At 45.9% G+C, this 15,798-nt stretch overlaps 1 protein-coding gene across 1 annotated transcript in view; it reads right to left on the bottom strand.

Moving 5' to 3' along the window:
- TRIM42 (tripartite motif containing 42) overlaps positions 1-15,401 on the bottom strand; it is a 29,381-nt gene extending 13,980 nt beyond the window's left edge. The window contains exons 1-4 of the mRNA XM_060149163.1: positions 15,064-15,401; positions 9,323-10,020; positions 4,113-4,936; positions 822-1,046 (exon numbers count right to left, since the gene is read on the bottom strand). Of these exons, the coding sequence (XP_060005146.1) occupies positions 822-1,046; positions 4,113-4,936; positions 9,323-10,020; positions 15,064-15,401 (2,085 nt within the window). The remainder of the gene's footprint in view (positions 1-821; positions 1,047-4,112; positions 4,937-9,322; positions 10,021-15,063) is intronic.
- Between the last annotated feature and the right edge of the window lie 397 nt (positions 15,402-15,798).

Below are 15,798 nucleotides of genomic sequence, written 5' to 3' on the forward strand. Positions count from 1 at the left end.
TTCTAAAGAATCCCTGATTAAGACTTAATCTACTCTGATTCCTAAGAACACCATCATGGCTGTACAGTAAGATAGCTCTAGGCAGTCTTGACATTTTTCTTCCCTTTCTCCTTTGAATATCAATAAAATTATACCCATGAATGTATTTCCCCTGGGGATATAAAGCAGAATCAACCTTGCATCACAAAAAAGATAGGAATAATCTTGTCCCTTCCATCATTTGGAGTCCATCCTGGCTTACTCACTGGCTATTCCTTAACTTTCAGATAAACAACAAATAAATTTTTTTAGTATTATAAGTATATCCTAAATACTGCATAAGACATACTAACACTAAAAATTTATTCATTGCATGTGATATACTAACACTAAAAATTTATTCACTGCATTGTATAATTATAAATTTATAATTAAATTTAGATTAATTATAATTTATATTGCTTAAATCTGATACCCTATCCTTGCTTTGATTCACCACTGACGCTAATACTTAACTCTTTTTTTGTCCTTCTCACACCACAATTATTTGTTTGCTAGACCCTGAGCTCCGTGAAGGCAAGAATTACGTCTTATTTTCCTCGGAACTCTACATACTAACACAATACCTGGCACAAATGTTTTCTGAATCAAAGCGAACTGACGATTCTCATTTGCAAAGTTGGCTGAGGCCAGAGGCCCTCCCTGTGCCCTTGAGTTAATGAGTTTTCTGGGAGTAGAGAGGGAGGTCATATGGTGGGTTCCATGACCTCATGATCAATCCTAACAAAGCTGCATCCATAGTGGATGAAGAACTTCCAACTGAGAAATAAAGTGCCTGGTACCTTGCAGATGTCACTCCACTGCCCAGGACCGTTATCGTTGACGGCTCTCACTTTAAACAGATACTCGGTGTTGGGGGTCAGGTTGTGCAGCTCCAGGTTCTGCTGTGTTATATCCCGAATTTGTGCACAGAGCTCTGCCTGCACATTGTTAGGAGGGGAATTAATGAGTTCGTAGAATTCCATCTCAAAAGAGTCCACGTCTTCTATTGGGCATGTCCAGTAAACCTAGGAAGAAATGAACATGTCAGTGGGTTACTAGCACACACCATTCAGCTTTCTTTCCCATGAAGATCTGTGTCGTGGACTCTCTGGGGTGAGTTTAAGCTGACTCATCCCCTCTAGCTGCTGAAGACTTTGAATTAGACCTGTGCAACAGTCCTGAAAGGCTTCGTGATGAATCCTGACGTGAGGCTTTCAATGCGTTTCAAGAACAGAAGAATGCTCCTCTGGCTTCTGCTCCTGTCACTGTGGAGGTGAACTTGTCCTCCTGACACCACTAACCAAAGTGGCTACCATTTATTGAACACATATTATGCACCAGATTCTGTGTCAGACATTGCCTGCCTCGTTTAGTCCTCACAGTTCCCTAGGAGGGAGATTTCATTATCCCATTTTACAGTGGAGGCTCAGCAGGCTTACATTCAGTGATTCCAATGGAACCACAGACTACTAAAGTTGAACAGTGTATCTAGTTCAACTCTCTGTTTCATACACAAGGAAGTAGAGTCCCAAAGAGGTGAAGTGACTTATCCAAGTCATGGAGAATATATGTTCACACTCAAAGCATAAAATGTCACCTCTTGGGAAGAGGTATATTAACAAGTGTCAATTAGCAGAGTGTGCCTGGCATATAAATATTTTATAATAATTGCATTTTTAAACAGATATTGCATGGTTTATTTAAATGTTAATAAATTTAAATGTTATTGTGTATAAAGTTAATTTATAATTACTCATAAGTATATAAATTTTAAAATTTGTATTGATTTGTATAATTAATTTATAATTTTTTAATGAATTTACACTTTTAAAACTGTACATGTACGTGACTTGTTAATAAAAATTAACTTATCTTTTCTGATTATCAAAACATACTCATTTAAAATACATACCTGGAAAATACAGAAAAATTATAAGGAAAGAAAGAAAATAAACATCTCTTTTAATCCCACAATTCAGTTAATAATTCATTATATTTCTTTCCAATTTTGGAATATACACAAGCACACAAATACATATAATTTGGATTATTATTGCTCTGATTCCTGCTTTCTTTCACTTATTACATTTTATATATGTCCCTATATCATTAAAAATTCAGCAAAGCACCATTTTAATAACTGCCCTATAAGTGATTTACTCCTTCTATAGCTGAACATTTAGGTTGTTTCTAATTTTACACTCTAATAAGTAATGATGCATTGAACACTTTGGGGCATGAATCTTCATTGAATTTTTAATCACTTCCTTGGGAACGAGTTCTAGAAATAAAGTTGAGTTTTTATGAAAAAACTCTTTAGGATTTTTAAGGTACAGAGTGACAAGTATAAGGCTAACTTAAAGAATATTTCCCATGCCAAAAGAACACTGTTAGTCAACCATCACTTGAGAGAGATGCCAACACAGATTTCGTCTCCTGCATTACTGAGTACTATGATTCCTGTGTGAATTACATCCCGTGATCCTGAAATACGGATCAATGATATTTTTACATCAAATACCACTGTTTGGCAGTAGGTTTAGGTGTCCTATCTTGAGAGTCAATAACTTGACTGGATTTTTTCTGTGTAGGGTCCTTTCTTGAGCTCATCAAGGGACCATTTATAGGTGGCATAGGGTGACCGTTCTCCTAGCCCAAGTACAGAGCAGGTATCACCAGTCCTTCCCCTGCAGAGCAAGATCCCGCCCACCTCCCAAGTGGTCTGAGTTGTGTGAGATGAGACCTAATGCCATCCCTGATATAATATCACATACACTGCAGGTTTTGCTGATCTATGATCATTTGGAAATGTAGGTTCAGCTGCTCCGTTGCGGGCATCTGTTATGTGAAGGGCAGAGATACTTTTGCTGTGTCTGACAGCCTATGGGAGGGTATGTTGTACATGTTCTACCTTGCAACATAAGGTCATTCTTGGGGTCAATTATAAATGCCAAGACATAGATTATAATGTCTCAGGAAAATAGAAAAGTAAGGCTTGGTCAGTGTCTGCCTTTCATTTTCTTGTTTTTAGACCCTTGATACTAAATTGTGGTCTGCAGTCCGGCAGCAATGCCAACATCTGGAAGTTTGTTAGAAGCGTAGAATCTCAGGCCCCACTGAGACCCACTGAAGCAGAATCTGCATTTTAACAAGATCCTCAGGTGCATATTAATGTTTGAGAACCACTAGTTTAGGATTCAAGGATGCTAAAAGTCTTTGTGAGTGTTCTCGGATCATGGAGACAAAGGATGGGCTCTGCCACATGGAAGCAGGCAGTGGGTTGGCTTGGGAGATAACCCTGTAGGACCCCAAGAGGAGGCAAGATATGCTCTGATAGAATATCTTTTTTCCTCCCTGGACTTTAATAAAACATTCTAGAAACAATTCAATTTAGGTTCAGCTGGATTTGAAAGGAATGTTGAGAGATGCGCCATTTGTTCATGTTAGGCCTAGAAGGTCAAAGAATAGCCATGTCCCCTGAAGCTGGGTGATGGTAGCTGTAGAGGTCTGTGAGACATCCACACACCTCCAATGCCACCCCCCACCCCCTTCCCCAAAAAGCTGAATCTCGGGAGATAAGGATTGGAATTCCATTGGGGATTATCCTTCTAATCTTTCCAAATCATGAAGAGTCTGGATAGTTTCTTTAGAAGAAGTAGCAGTTTAGAGGAATCACAGCTGATAGACAACGGAGCCTGCTTTTCTAATTCCAATTTCTGTGCTCCCTCTACTGCTACACGTTCTCCTCTGGAAAATATTACCCTCTCCAAGAAGTCTCTTCAAATTACTTTGTTTCCCAAATTGTGCTCTCTTTCAATAGAGAAGCTGCCTTTGAAGTGGAGTTGGGGCTTTCAGATGTACTTCTGGCTATGAGTTAAATACATTGTTTGGTTTAAAACAATCTTGGGCTACTTAAGATTTCGGGAACTTATCCCTTTTGAATGGACTGACCACAAAGAGTCTAGAGGGACAGATTTGAGTGACCGGACCCTGGAGGTCAAACAAGTAAGTGCAACCTTTCCTGACTACCCCACTCCATTCCATAGCCCACACCCTCCTATCTTCCCTACAGGGCCCAGAGCCTTTCTTACCTTGGCAGCTCTCGGATACACCAGAGTCTGGTAGATAAGAATTGGGCCTGGAGTCTTCAGGGAGCTATCATTGAACGAGTACCAGTTGTGGAAGCTGCTGCTGTCCTGCACAGGCTGGTTTTCTACCCCTGCACTCCAGTAAGTGTAGAGGCCGTCTGTGGGCTTGGCAGGTCCAGCGGACTGGGCTCGCCCGTAGGCCTCCAGACCCATCTCGGTCTTCTCACAGTTGGGGCCATTAAAGGACAATAGGGAGGAGCTCCGCTGGCATATCTGCTGGTTGCTGAAGCTGTGGGTGCTGCAAGTGACCTTCCTGGCAATCATCGTTTCTGAGTGCAGGGGGTAGGGTGATGGCAGGGAGTTCCCCGAGGAGCACACCTTCTTGGGCCCTGCGGGGAAGAGTTCGTGGATGGCATTGGAGAGCTCAGCAAAGTCCAAGGGCATGCAGTTCAAGGAGTGGAACCGGAGCTGTGGGTCTGGCCTGTAGGTATTCTGGATGCCGTCCTCGATCTGGTCCACCAGAATCTTGGCCGACTGCAGGAACGCCACTTGGCCTGTCTCCTTCAGGGCTTCCTTGGAGTAGGCGATCAGGCCACCCATCTCGTTCACTTTCATGGTGGTGACGTACACATAGTGTTCAATCTCCTTCTGCCTGGACACTTCCAGGTTCTCTATCTGCTCCATGATGGTTTTCTCTTTCTCCTGGAGAATGCTACGCAGCTTGAGGAATCCATTTCTGATCTCTTTGCGCTTTACCTCCTTGTCAGCTTTGAAGCTGTTTTTTAAAATGTTGAATTCCATGAGGTCATTATCAATTTCGTATCGGACTGCAAAACAACCAAGTGAGTTACTTCGGTTAAATTTTTCATTTCTCCAGATGTCAAAGCCAGTGGCAAACTGGAGCAAACTAACTTGGGCTCCAAAGATGTGGGTGGAAAGGGAGGGAAACCACTTGTTGCTGGGCTGAAAGATGCTAGCATAGGTTTATAAAATGAATGTGGCCTCTCTCCATACACCCCTCTCTTTCTCCTTGTGTAATACTTCCCTTGGGTAGGACAGCCATCCTTCCCTGGCATACTTCTATCTAGTAATCCCTGCAGCCTTGGGTCTAAAGTTGGGAGTTCAAGGCCACCTTTGATGTTAGTTTTCACCAGACTTCACTTGTCAGCAAGTTTTACTTGAGAAGAGATGATGTCACAAAGTGATGGATTTCCCCTGTGTGAAAACTTAAGTTTTTGCAGGGGTGGGAGAAAGAACTAAATTTCTGATGACTGCTTCTAAATACTGCCTTGCCTTGTTCATCAAAACCCAGCCCTAGACAATGGTGGCAGATCAGCAAAGTTCCCCTTCACTGTGTTTGCTCTTTAACATGTTCCTTTTCTCTGCTGGGGACTTTGACTCCCTTGGGTTCAGCTGGGCTCCCTCTCTTACTTACTCCCCACTTACTTTCCAGAAAGCATCTGCTGTTACACTTCAAGGAAAACCGAGTTTATCCTGCCGCCTCTCACGTGGCATTTGGATTTTAAGTTCACTCAGTCATTCAACAAACATGTGACACCTGTTCCATGTCACATGCTTTTCTAGGCTCTAGGGATACAGATATGAGTGTGAGAGGTCACTGATGTTCCAGGCACGCATAAACCCAACGATACTGCAGTGTGGAAGATGCTGGGGCAGGATGAGCATGTGGGCCACCTCTGTCTGTGAAATGGCAACTTCACAGTTGCCATTTATAGGGTCTTAGGCAATAGGCAGTGGTTTATAGGGTCTTTATAGGCATTAGGCAGTGATTTCAAGACACGTCAACCTTATGTGGCCTATGCTAGAGGTAAGGTCCTCCCCATGAAAGGCTGACTCTGCAGTGATTTGATGGGCTATAATCCTCTCCAAATTTTACTCAGCAGTGGGGGTGACCAAGTCATGTTTCTTAACATAGCCCTGGGTCCACAGTAAGTTGGATCTCTGTGGGTGGTGGCACAGAGATGTGCATTACAATAAGAGAAACCCTCGGGTTCTGGCAGACCATGAGAACAGAACCACAGCTGTCTCAGTTACCACCATGACTAGGATGTGTAGAGGTGCTAGAATGGTGTTTGTTGAGTGAAAGCCATTCTGTCCTGTTTTCTAACATCTTTGGGGTGAACGTCAGCAGTGTTGCTCTCTGGCCTGCTTTCTGAAGCCCCCATTTCCTCTGCTCACCTCCTCCCTCACACTGGCCCAGAAGGGATGGGGAGGCAATACAGATGGGGGCTGAACAGGAGACTGTCAGGATGTGATTGCAGTGGTGCTGAGAAATGCTCCCCGCCCTCTCCACGTGCAAGCCCTGCTGTGACTTAGGGCCCCTGAAATTCCACTTTATACATTAATTCCTTTGACTCTTCAATAGTTACTCACTGTTAGAAGAAATCTGAATAGGAAATTCCTTGCTTTATTAGGGATTAGTTAGGCTCCTTAGAGCTGAGTCTGGAGAGGTAGGATAAAAATGTCTTAGATGAGGGGGAAGATGCCCCTTACAAATAAGGCAGTTTTGCAAGAGCTGGTCTTAGAACAAAGTCAAAGCAAGGTCTCTTTCAGGCACTATATTTAAAACTAGCTACTTTTTTTTTTTTTTTTTTTTTTTTGAGGTACGTGGGCCTCTCACTGTTGCGGCCTCTCCCATTGCGGAGCACAGGCTCCGGACGCGCAGGCTCAGCGGCCATGGCTCACGGGCCCAGCCGCTCCGTGGCACGTGGGATCTTCCCTGACTGGGGCACGAACCCGCGTCCCCTGCATCGGCAGGCAGACTCTCAACCGCTGCACCACCAGGGAAGCCCAAAACTAGCTACTTTTTATTAAATGTTTATATAGATCCAATCCATACATTATCATGTATCACACATATGGATCATATCTGTATATTATCATACATTACATATAACTTCAGAAGAGGAAGATGTTGTTTCCATTTATAGATGAAGACACTAAGGCTCAGAGAGGTTAAGTGACTGCCCAGTGTCACACAGCAAGTAACTAGAAGGACCCAGGTCCTGTCCCTAATTCTATTTGTCTAACTCCAGAGCCTATGTTCTTCATTGCTCCAGTTGCCCTTCTCAGTCTTCTGTGACATCAGAATCACCTGGGGTACTTAAAAATCCAGCCAAGCTCAGGCCACAGGTTCCGCCTTAAGAAAACCCTCTAGGAACCAATGGGGGCTTCCATTGGCCTGGCAACGCGGCTCCTGTAGGCTTTCTTTAATATAGGGGCTTCCCTGGTGCTGTTCCCAAATTGAATAAGTGTCAATTGACAAACAATGTTTCTAGGCATGGAGCAATTGAGAAATCAAGTTATTCCTGAAATATTCATGCTGGTGAGAGGCCCTGGGGGACATATTTAGCAAAGTCTGCCCCGACCCACTTCTATGTCCAGTGGGACCTTCCTGTGCAGCTCAGCGGAAAGCTGCCTCCTTGTCGATCTGTTCAGACCTGTTTGTATGGACACTGACATTTCTGACAGGGGAGAGGCTGGGTTGATCTGGAGCACGCTGGTCATTTGACTCTAGGCCACCACGTAGGGAAACAGACCACAGGTGTGGTGGTGGTTCCCATTGTTTTTCAATCTCTTTATCTTTAGATTCTGGTCACTGTTTAGCAGAATAGGTTGTCAAATGAATGTTGTGGAATTAACATGGACTTCGGAGTCAGAGAGACCGGCTCTGCCATTTACTAGGGGACTTGTGGCAGTTCCTTCTTGGAATCCCAGTTGTCTATCCTGGGGTTGGGGTGGAATATTAGTGCCTGTACTGTAGGATTATGGGGAGGATTAGACATAACTCCTCTAAAAGGCCCCAGTAAAGTAGGCCTCTGTTCAAGGAAGCTATTCCCAGGGGCAAAGAGCCTAAAAGGATCCCTGAGATCCTCATGTCTAACCTGGTGGATATACACCCAGAAATTATTGGGCTCTTTGCCGAACCCTGTGAAATATCACTGTACTGGGTTCCATCACGAAAACCTGAGTCAGTTTCCCTTATAGAAACTATAACTATATTATATGTAGCCAACATAAAATAACCATGAGCAGGCGTGCAGAGGAAAAGTGAGCTGTTGACTACAACATTACTGGCTATTTCTGGGTTTTCCCATTATTATGTATTTGCTATCAGTTCCTTTACTGCGCTGCTTGCAACTTCAAGGGAAATTTAAAACTGAGGTAACTCTCAGCATCGACTTAATTCTTTTCCCCTTTAAATTGGGAAGATACTGAAGAAATCCATCCTCAGGGACAAAACACCTTAGAAAGGCTCACAGAACTTCAGGATACTACAGGATCAATCTCTTCCTTCTCCAAAGGAGGAAATGAGGCCCAAGGTCATGAAAATTATAACCAAGATTATAGAATCTTTATGTACTTATTATGGGCTAGATCGTTTTTTGCATGCTTCAGTTAGAGTATCTCATTTAATCCTCACAACCACCCAATGAGGAAAGAACAAATTGTTCAGGGAAGAACAAATCTGACCTCGTATTAGATCTGTTCCTTTTGCTTTAACCTTTGTGCTTTGTTAACATGTGGTTAGTCCTGCAGGCTCTGCACCTTTTGTAAAAGAATGTTGCCTATAGCCTGAAATATACGGGATAGCCCATTCTCAAGGCTCTCATCTTTAAAAGTCCATTCACATAGAGATAAAAAGTTGCACAACAGAGAATAACATTTGTCTTGTTGGAGGTTTGCAGGAACATCGTGACCTGACCTATGTGGACAGCTGCAAGAACAAAGGATACAGACACCAAGAAGCTTGCAGCAACCAACCTGACCCCTCCCTCACCTTGCTTTTAAAAGTGCCTTGCTGAAACCCCTCCCAGAGCTTGGGGTTTTGGGGGACAGGAGCCACCTGTCTCCTTGCCTGACCCTGCAATAAATCTTTCTCTGGTCCAAACTCCAACCTATTGTCAGTTTGTTTGGCCCCACTGTGTGCCGGGCACACGAACTTGCATTGGGTAACACCATTATCCCCATTTTATAGATGAGAAAACCAAGGCACAGGGAGGTTAAGTGGCTGGCGGTAGTTGCCAGATGTGGATTCCAGGCCACTGACTTGCAGCCTGGCTCAGTGTCTCCCAGGGCTTGGACTGCCCCACCAGGTGGAGGTAAGGCTCTCTCTAAACAGATCCTCCCAAATCACCTTCCCCATCAGTTCCTGAGCTAGGAGTGCTGGAGGGAGAAGAGGGGACCAGGACCTGCTTTGAACTTGGCGATGGCGCTGAAGAGCGCGGCAGCCCTCTCGGAGCAGGCATCGATGAGGCTGATGGTGTCGTGGTCATTGTGTAGGGCAGTCTTGCAGAAGCTGCAGAGCAACGCGTGGTCGTTCCGGCAGTACTCAATGACGCGGCTGGACGGGTGGTGGATGCAGATCTTCTCGTCCTGGTCCTCGGTGCTGGTGTCCACGAACACGTGGTCCTGCATGGCCACGTCCGAGTGGAAGGTCTTGAGGCACTCGTTGCACAGGTTGAGGCGGCAGGTGATGCAGCGCTTGTAGGCGATGCTCTGGCTGCGGCAGACCTGGCAGACGATAGGCCCGCTGGAGCGGTCGAAGCGCCACCTGAGGTAGCCATGCTGCTGCATGTAGCGCTTGGTGAGGCGTCCGCGCAGGTAGTTCTCGGGCAGCAGCATCTTGTGGCTGTAGGGCATGCAGTGCGAGCGGTTGCACACGGGGCAGATGAGGATGAAGAAGTTCTCGGTGACCTCGGCGTGCTTCTGCAGCTGCCGTAGGCACTTCTCGCACAGGCTGTGGTGGCAGGGTAGTATGAAGGAGTGCAGGCGCAGCTGGCTGCAGATGGGGCACAACAGGTGGCTGACCAGGTTGCTTTTCGCGGGCATCATCTTCCCCTTATCCAGTTGCGTGTCGCTGCTCCCGATGCGCAGGGCCATCTTGGAGCTGCAAGGGGAAGCAAACACGGGACCTCAGGAGGAGAGCTCCGTTTCTCCACCTCGGAAGGAACCGGGGTGTCACTGAGCTGCTTTGTGGTGTGATGGGGAGGGGCATGGCTGTGCCGGGGTGGGGTGGGGAGCGGGCGGATGGTGCCTGGGTTCTAAACCCCCCTCCACCATCCTTTAGCTGGGCGACACCAGGTAAGTTAATTAACCTCTCTCTGCCTCTCTCCTCGTTATAAAATTAGTACTCGCCTGATAGAGTTTCTTGAGAAAATTAAAATTGATTTGAATACCTGCATGGCCTTAGAGCGGTCCCTGGAACACAGTAAGTGTGATACAACTGCTTGTTAATTTTTGAGCAAGAGAAAAACAGTCCAGAGGGGCTGGCACTGTCAGCTGGGTCTTGGGGTTCTGTTGGCCCTGGATAATATCACAGAACACCCACAGCAGACAAGGCCATTCTGGGACTGTGATGGAGCAAAACAGAAACCAGACCACTTCTTCATGTTTGAACTCAGACAAAAGCAAGAACATTGTCCAAACCACAAAAATGATCAAACACCCCCTGTCCTGGTTAAGGACAGTGACTGCTGCTTTTTCACCAGTTGCAGCATCAGGCTCAACTCTGTTCTTCCCACCTTCTAGGCAAGATTTATTAAGATACCTAATAGGAGATTTACCCCTGCGTCCTCACCTAACATGCGCCTAAATCCTGTAATAACTTAGTGATGCCTTCTTACGGAGACACCTCACACTTGCTCGTGGTGTATCTCTCAGTTGTTGCACTGGGCCAGTAAATCCAGTCTCCTCTGGGCACTGACATTACTATTGTGTGTGAGATGGAACATAGAAGAAGGTGGGCAAAGTGTTCTTCACAGGACACCAGGAGGTTAGTTGCCCAGCCAAGCCCAGCCCCCGTGTGTTCTGATCACCAGACCTCAACTATGACCTAAGGGGCTAGGTGTTAGGGGCGGGTTGCACATGGTGAAATGCGCTGCTTTAGAGGTGCACTTTTGAGATAAGTTTCTTCACCTCTCTCACCCTCAGTAAATCAAAGCTCACAATACTACTTCCTTCATGAGGATTTTAAAGTCCCCATGAGATAATCCATGATAAGTGCTTAACTCCCTGGACATAGTAAGCATTCAATAAATGGCCACTATAGTGACTCCCCTCTGTTCCTAGCCAGCTCATGTCCACAGCAGGGGAAAACAGTGGTCAAGTCTATGAAAAATATGTGCTTGTACGGTGTGTGTGTGTGTGTGTGTGTGTGTTGAATCTTTCTCTAATATCTGAGGCTGATTTCATATATTGTAAGAACTATGGATGAAGTAAGTGCATACTTGTAAACTTTCAAGTGCATGTTCTAAGAAGCTACAATCAGGGCAAAAGCAGTTTATGAAAATAAATGAATTAGCCATGGGGATGGAGGTATAAAACATACTTATTTGGACCTAGAGTCTGTCATACAGCGTGAAGTAAGTCAGAAAGAGGAAAACAAATACTGTATGTTAACACATATATATGGGATCTAAAAAAAAACAATGGTTCTGAAGAACCTAGGGGCAGGACAGGAATAAAGACACAGATGTAGAGAATGGACTTGAGGACATGGGGAGGGGGAAGGGTAAGCTGGGACGAAGTGAGAGAGTGGCATGGACATATATACACTACCAAATGTAAAATAGATAGCTAGTGGGAAGCAGCTTTGTAGCACAGGGAGATCAGCTCGGTGCTTTGTGACCACCTAGAGGGGTGGGATAGGGAGGGTGGGAGGGAGACGCAAGAGGGAAGGGATGTGGGGATATATGTATATGTATAGCTGATTCACTTTGTTATACAGCAGAAACTAACACACATTGTAAAGCAATTATACTCCAATAAAGATGTTTAAAAAGAAAACATACTGATTTTGTGACTATTCCTATCCCTTCTTCTCTGTTTGTATTAGCGATGTCTAGGGGTTGCGTTTGGCATTCTGCCTGTGTTCTCTTTTGCGTTCTTGCAGTCCCTATAAGCCTCTGGATCCTTCCCCATTCCCTTGGCCAGGGACCCAGGTCTCAGAGCCCAGGCAGTCAAGGGTGATACCCGAACATGTTGGAAGGGAGTGGCACCATGGGGACAGTGCCGGTTATGGAGACGCGGGCACCTGGATAGCTCATCCCTTAGAGATCTGCATGCTGGTGTCCAAGCCTGCCAGACTCAATATTCTCAGCTCTGCTCCTTCTCTGCTTTCCCAGACTCTCTGCTTTCTCCTGCTCCAGCTTTGGAGGGGTCATCTGGAGGGGGGAGGGCAGATGTATACATGAGAGCTGGGTGGATTTCTCTAGTTTCATAAGGTGGGGCTATGAGAATCAGTGTGTAATATAAACGGAGACAGCACGAGAAATCAGAAAGAAGGAGGGAGAGAGGAGGGTGCTGGGGAAAGAGAAAGACAGAACAGGGAGAAGAGACAGGTGTTAATGGCCCAGGGAGTTGGGGTGAAGGTGAAAAAGGAAGTGAGAAAAAGAGATGAGTAAAGGCAAAGGGGGATGAATGAGATTAGACTGAGGCAGGATGAGGAAAATGCTGAGAAGGAAGCAGTGACGAGGAACAGGGGAGGCGGTGGGCCAGACACCAGGAGAGAGGCCAGGTGGAAGATAAGCCTCAGCGGACCCAGCACCAACCCCCTGACACTTGCAATAGCATCTCTGAGCATCATCAAAAATCCTCAGGCTTGGACTTGGGCATTCAGTGGTCATGATTCCACGCCACAACCATCACCAAGCCCAGCAGCCTTGTCTTTTTGTTGAGATAACTGGCCTCTGCTCCTCTGTACCGTGGCAGCCTCCTCCCAAATTTAGGCCTGTTCCCCTTGTACTTGGGTTCCCATATATCACCTGGCAAGTCTCCTGGCTTCCCTTCTTTTTCCCTCCAGGCCATTCTGCACTTTAGCGCCACCTGGGGGCAGGAGAGTTTTTTAAAAATTCTGATGCCCAGCACATACCTGAAGCCAATGAAATCAGAATGTCTGGGGGTGGGGGCCAGGCATCAGTAGTTTTTAAAGATCCCCAGGTGATTCTAATGCAAAACAAGGTTTGGGAGCTACTGGTCTAAGCATCTCCAAAGCACCAGTGTCATCCTTCCGCTGTTGAAATGGGCTTGGTGACTCTTCATTGCTGATGTGCAGGAAATGGGGCAGTTGAGAGGAGAGAGGGGTGTGAGAGTTACTTTCTGCACCTTAGAACTTCTGCACTTGAATCCAGAACCCCTGGGTTCTCTGTTCGTGCAAACACCATGCGAGGTCCATGAACTGAGAGTAATTTTTATTAACCAGCTACAAAGGGCTGAACTGTGAGAGAGATCATATCCTTCCCCTGAATTCACGGAGGTTTTGCTCACAAAATTGTTTTTCCAGCCTCGAAAGGCTTCCAACCTGCCTCTCATCTTTCCGCCTCTCCAAGTGCTGTCATCTTAGAATGCTGAGTTTTGGTCTTTCCCCTCTAAGAAGTCTGCCTCTGCTATTCCAGATGCCCCTCATGTGTGACATGAAGAGACCACCTTGGTCAGGGCAGGAAGAGGCTATGCAGTGCCTGACACAGAGGGTTAATGCCCTAAGTGAGAAATTGCGACCCTCAGTGCCATGACTTCTGGGTAGGAACAAAGAGAAGGCTGGCAGGAGCTCATGGCCACCTGGGGTACTTACACAGGCCATAGGGGTCGAAAGCGGCCTGTGGAAGTTACTCTTTTCCAATGAGTGTTGCAGATATCAAGGGTTCAGAGGAGGAAGGGCAATTTATATTTTTATATCACATAACAGATTTCAAAGCAATATTAAGCCCCTGAATCATCGCAGGTACCATACTGTCTATTTTGCAGGACAGCATTTTAATTTAAGCATACAGACTCTAGGTTCAAATTCTGACTGCATCTTACTAGTTGTGTGATCTTGGGCCACTCAACCTCTCAAATGCTCAGTTTCTTCACTGGTGTGATGGGCATGAGGTAGGGGTTACCTGGGGTCACACACGTGGTTCCCGGCAAGTTGCTTACACACTAAGTATTAGCTATTAGTATTTTGTAGAGGTGAGAGTGGTGGGGTTCAGGAGAGCTCAGCACTCACTCACACAGCTGAGGGAGCTTGGGTTTGGAACTCAGGTCTATACTGATTAGTGACTGTTTAGGACACGTACACTTAATTGCTACAAAGTGTAGTTTTTTTTTTTTCTTGCAGTTGAGGTAAATTTTATTGCTACATTTTGAAACACAAAAAATATTTAAAATAATAGCACCATTGAATATACGTTTTTACTGTTACATCAAGTGCAAAACAGACTTTATAGTATTTTTAGCTCTTTTTTTCTTCTAGTTTTATTGAGATGTAATTGACATATAGCACTGTATAAGTTTAAGGTGTACAACATAATGATTTGATTTACAAATACCACACAGTGATTATCACAGTAAGTTTAATGAACATCTATCAACTCGTACAGATACAAAATTAAAGAAATAGAAAAAAATAAAAAAATTATCTTGGGCTAAGAACTCAGGATTTATTCTCTTAACTTTCATATGTAACTGACAGCAGCGTTCATTATATATATCCTGTGGTACATCACATCCCTAGTAACCTATCTATCATAACTGGAAGTCTGTGCCTTTTGGCTGCCCTCATCCAATGCCCCACCCCTACCCCCTGCCTCTGGTAATCACACATCTGATCTTTTCCTATGAGTTTTTTTGTTTTTGAAGAGTAATTGACCTACAACACTATGTTAGTTCCCGTTACACAACGTGTAGTGAGTTGCTATTTCTATACATTTCAAAAAGAATATCGCGATGTCTAGTTACCAACTCTCACCATACAATGACTGTGTGATATATTTGCACCAAGACATATTGTAACGAGAGTTAATTGCTCCCAAGTTCCTGGCCTCCCTTTTTCAGATAAAGAGGTGGAATTGGGGCGGGGCTGCTGACCTGCCCTGTCCCCACAGCTGGCAGGGGCCCCCCACCCCCAGTTTTCCTGAGCCCCGGCGGCCCGCGTCGGGCGCGCGGCACTTACAAGGTACGGATGCTGGGGAGGCGGCTTCTGCGGAACGTGATGGCGGCATAGCGGCAGCAGCGGCTCTCATAGTACTGGCACTTGCGGTTGCTGCTGGTTGTACAGCAACACTTACAGTCGGGGTCATTGGCCCAGGAGCAGCAGCAGAAGTGGCAGTTGGGGCTCTCGGAGAAGGTGCAGTGGCAGCATTGGCAGTCGCGCTCATCCTTGTAAGGACAGGGAAAGCAGGTGCAGTTCCGCTCCGAGGTGAAGAGGAACTTGAAGCACAGACAGGAGCATAAGCGGGGACACCTCTGCCATGTGAAACATGGAGCGCAAAGACACGTGGCAGTCTCCATGGCGCCTACACGATTGCCACCCGCTCCCTGGAGCTCTTGGTGCCTCCTCTACCAGGATCCTGCTGTCCGTTCTCCCGTGGAGGGGTCCCTCCTCCCCTGGATGAGGCAGTCAGCTTGGAGGTTTCAAGAGGTTGGCTGTTGTGAGGCCTTCACAGGCGGTGTCCCTGCTAGGAATCTCACGGGCTGGCATTTACATAGATCAGTTCCAGGCCATTTGCTTATGTCACAATCCCTGTCTCCCCACCATATCTCACCACACAGGATAGGAGGGAGGGTGGGATCTGGGGGGTAGTGGCAGGTGGGCTGACAGATACTCCCTGTTTCCAGAGGACCAGCTCCAGAGGAGTGTCAATGAAGAGAGCATCCTGTCCTGTATCACACTTTGGGTTATTGGCTG

This window comes from Lagenorhynchus albirostris, chromosome 5 (genome assembly GCF_949774975.1).
Source record: "Lagenorhynchus albirostris chromosome 5, mLagAlb1.1, whole genome shotgun sequence".
Classification (NCBI taxonomy): Eukaryota; Metazoa; Chordata; class Mammalia; order Artiodactyla; family Delphinidae; genus Lagenorhynchus; species Lagenorhynchus albirostris.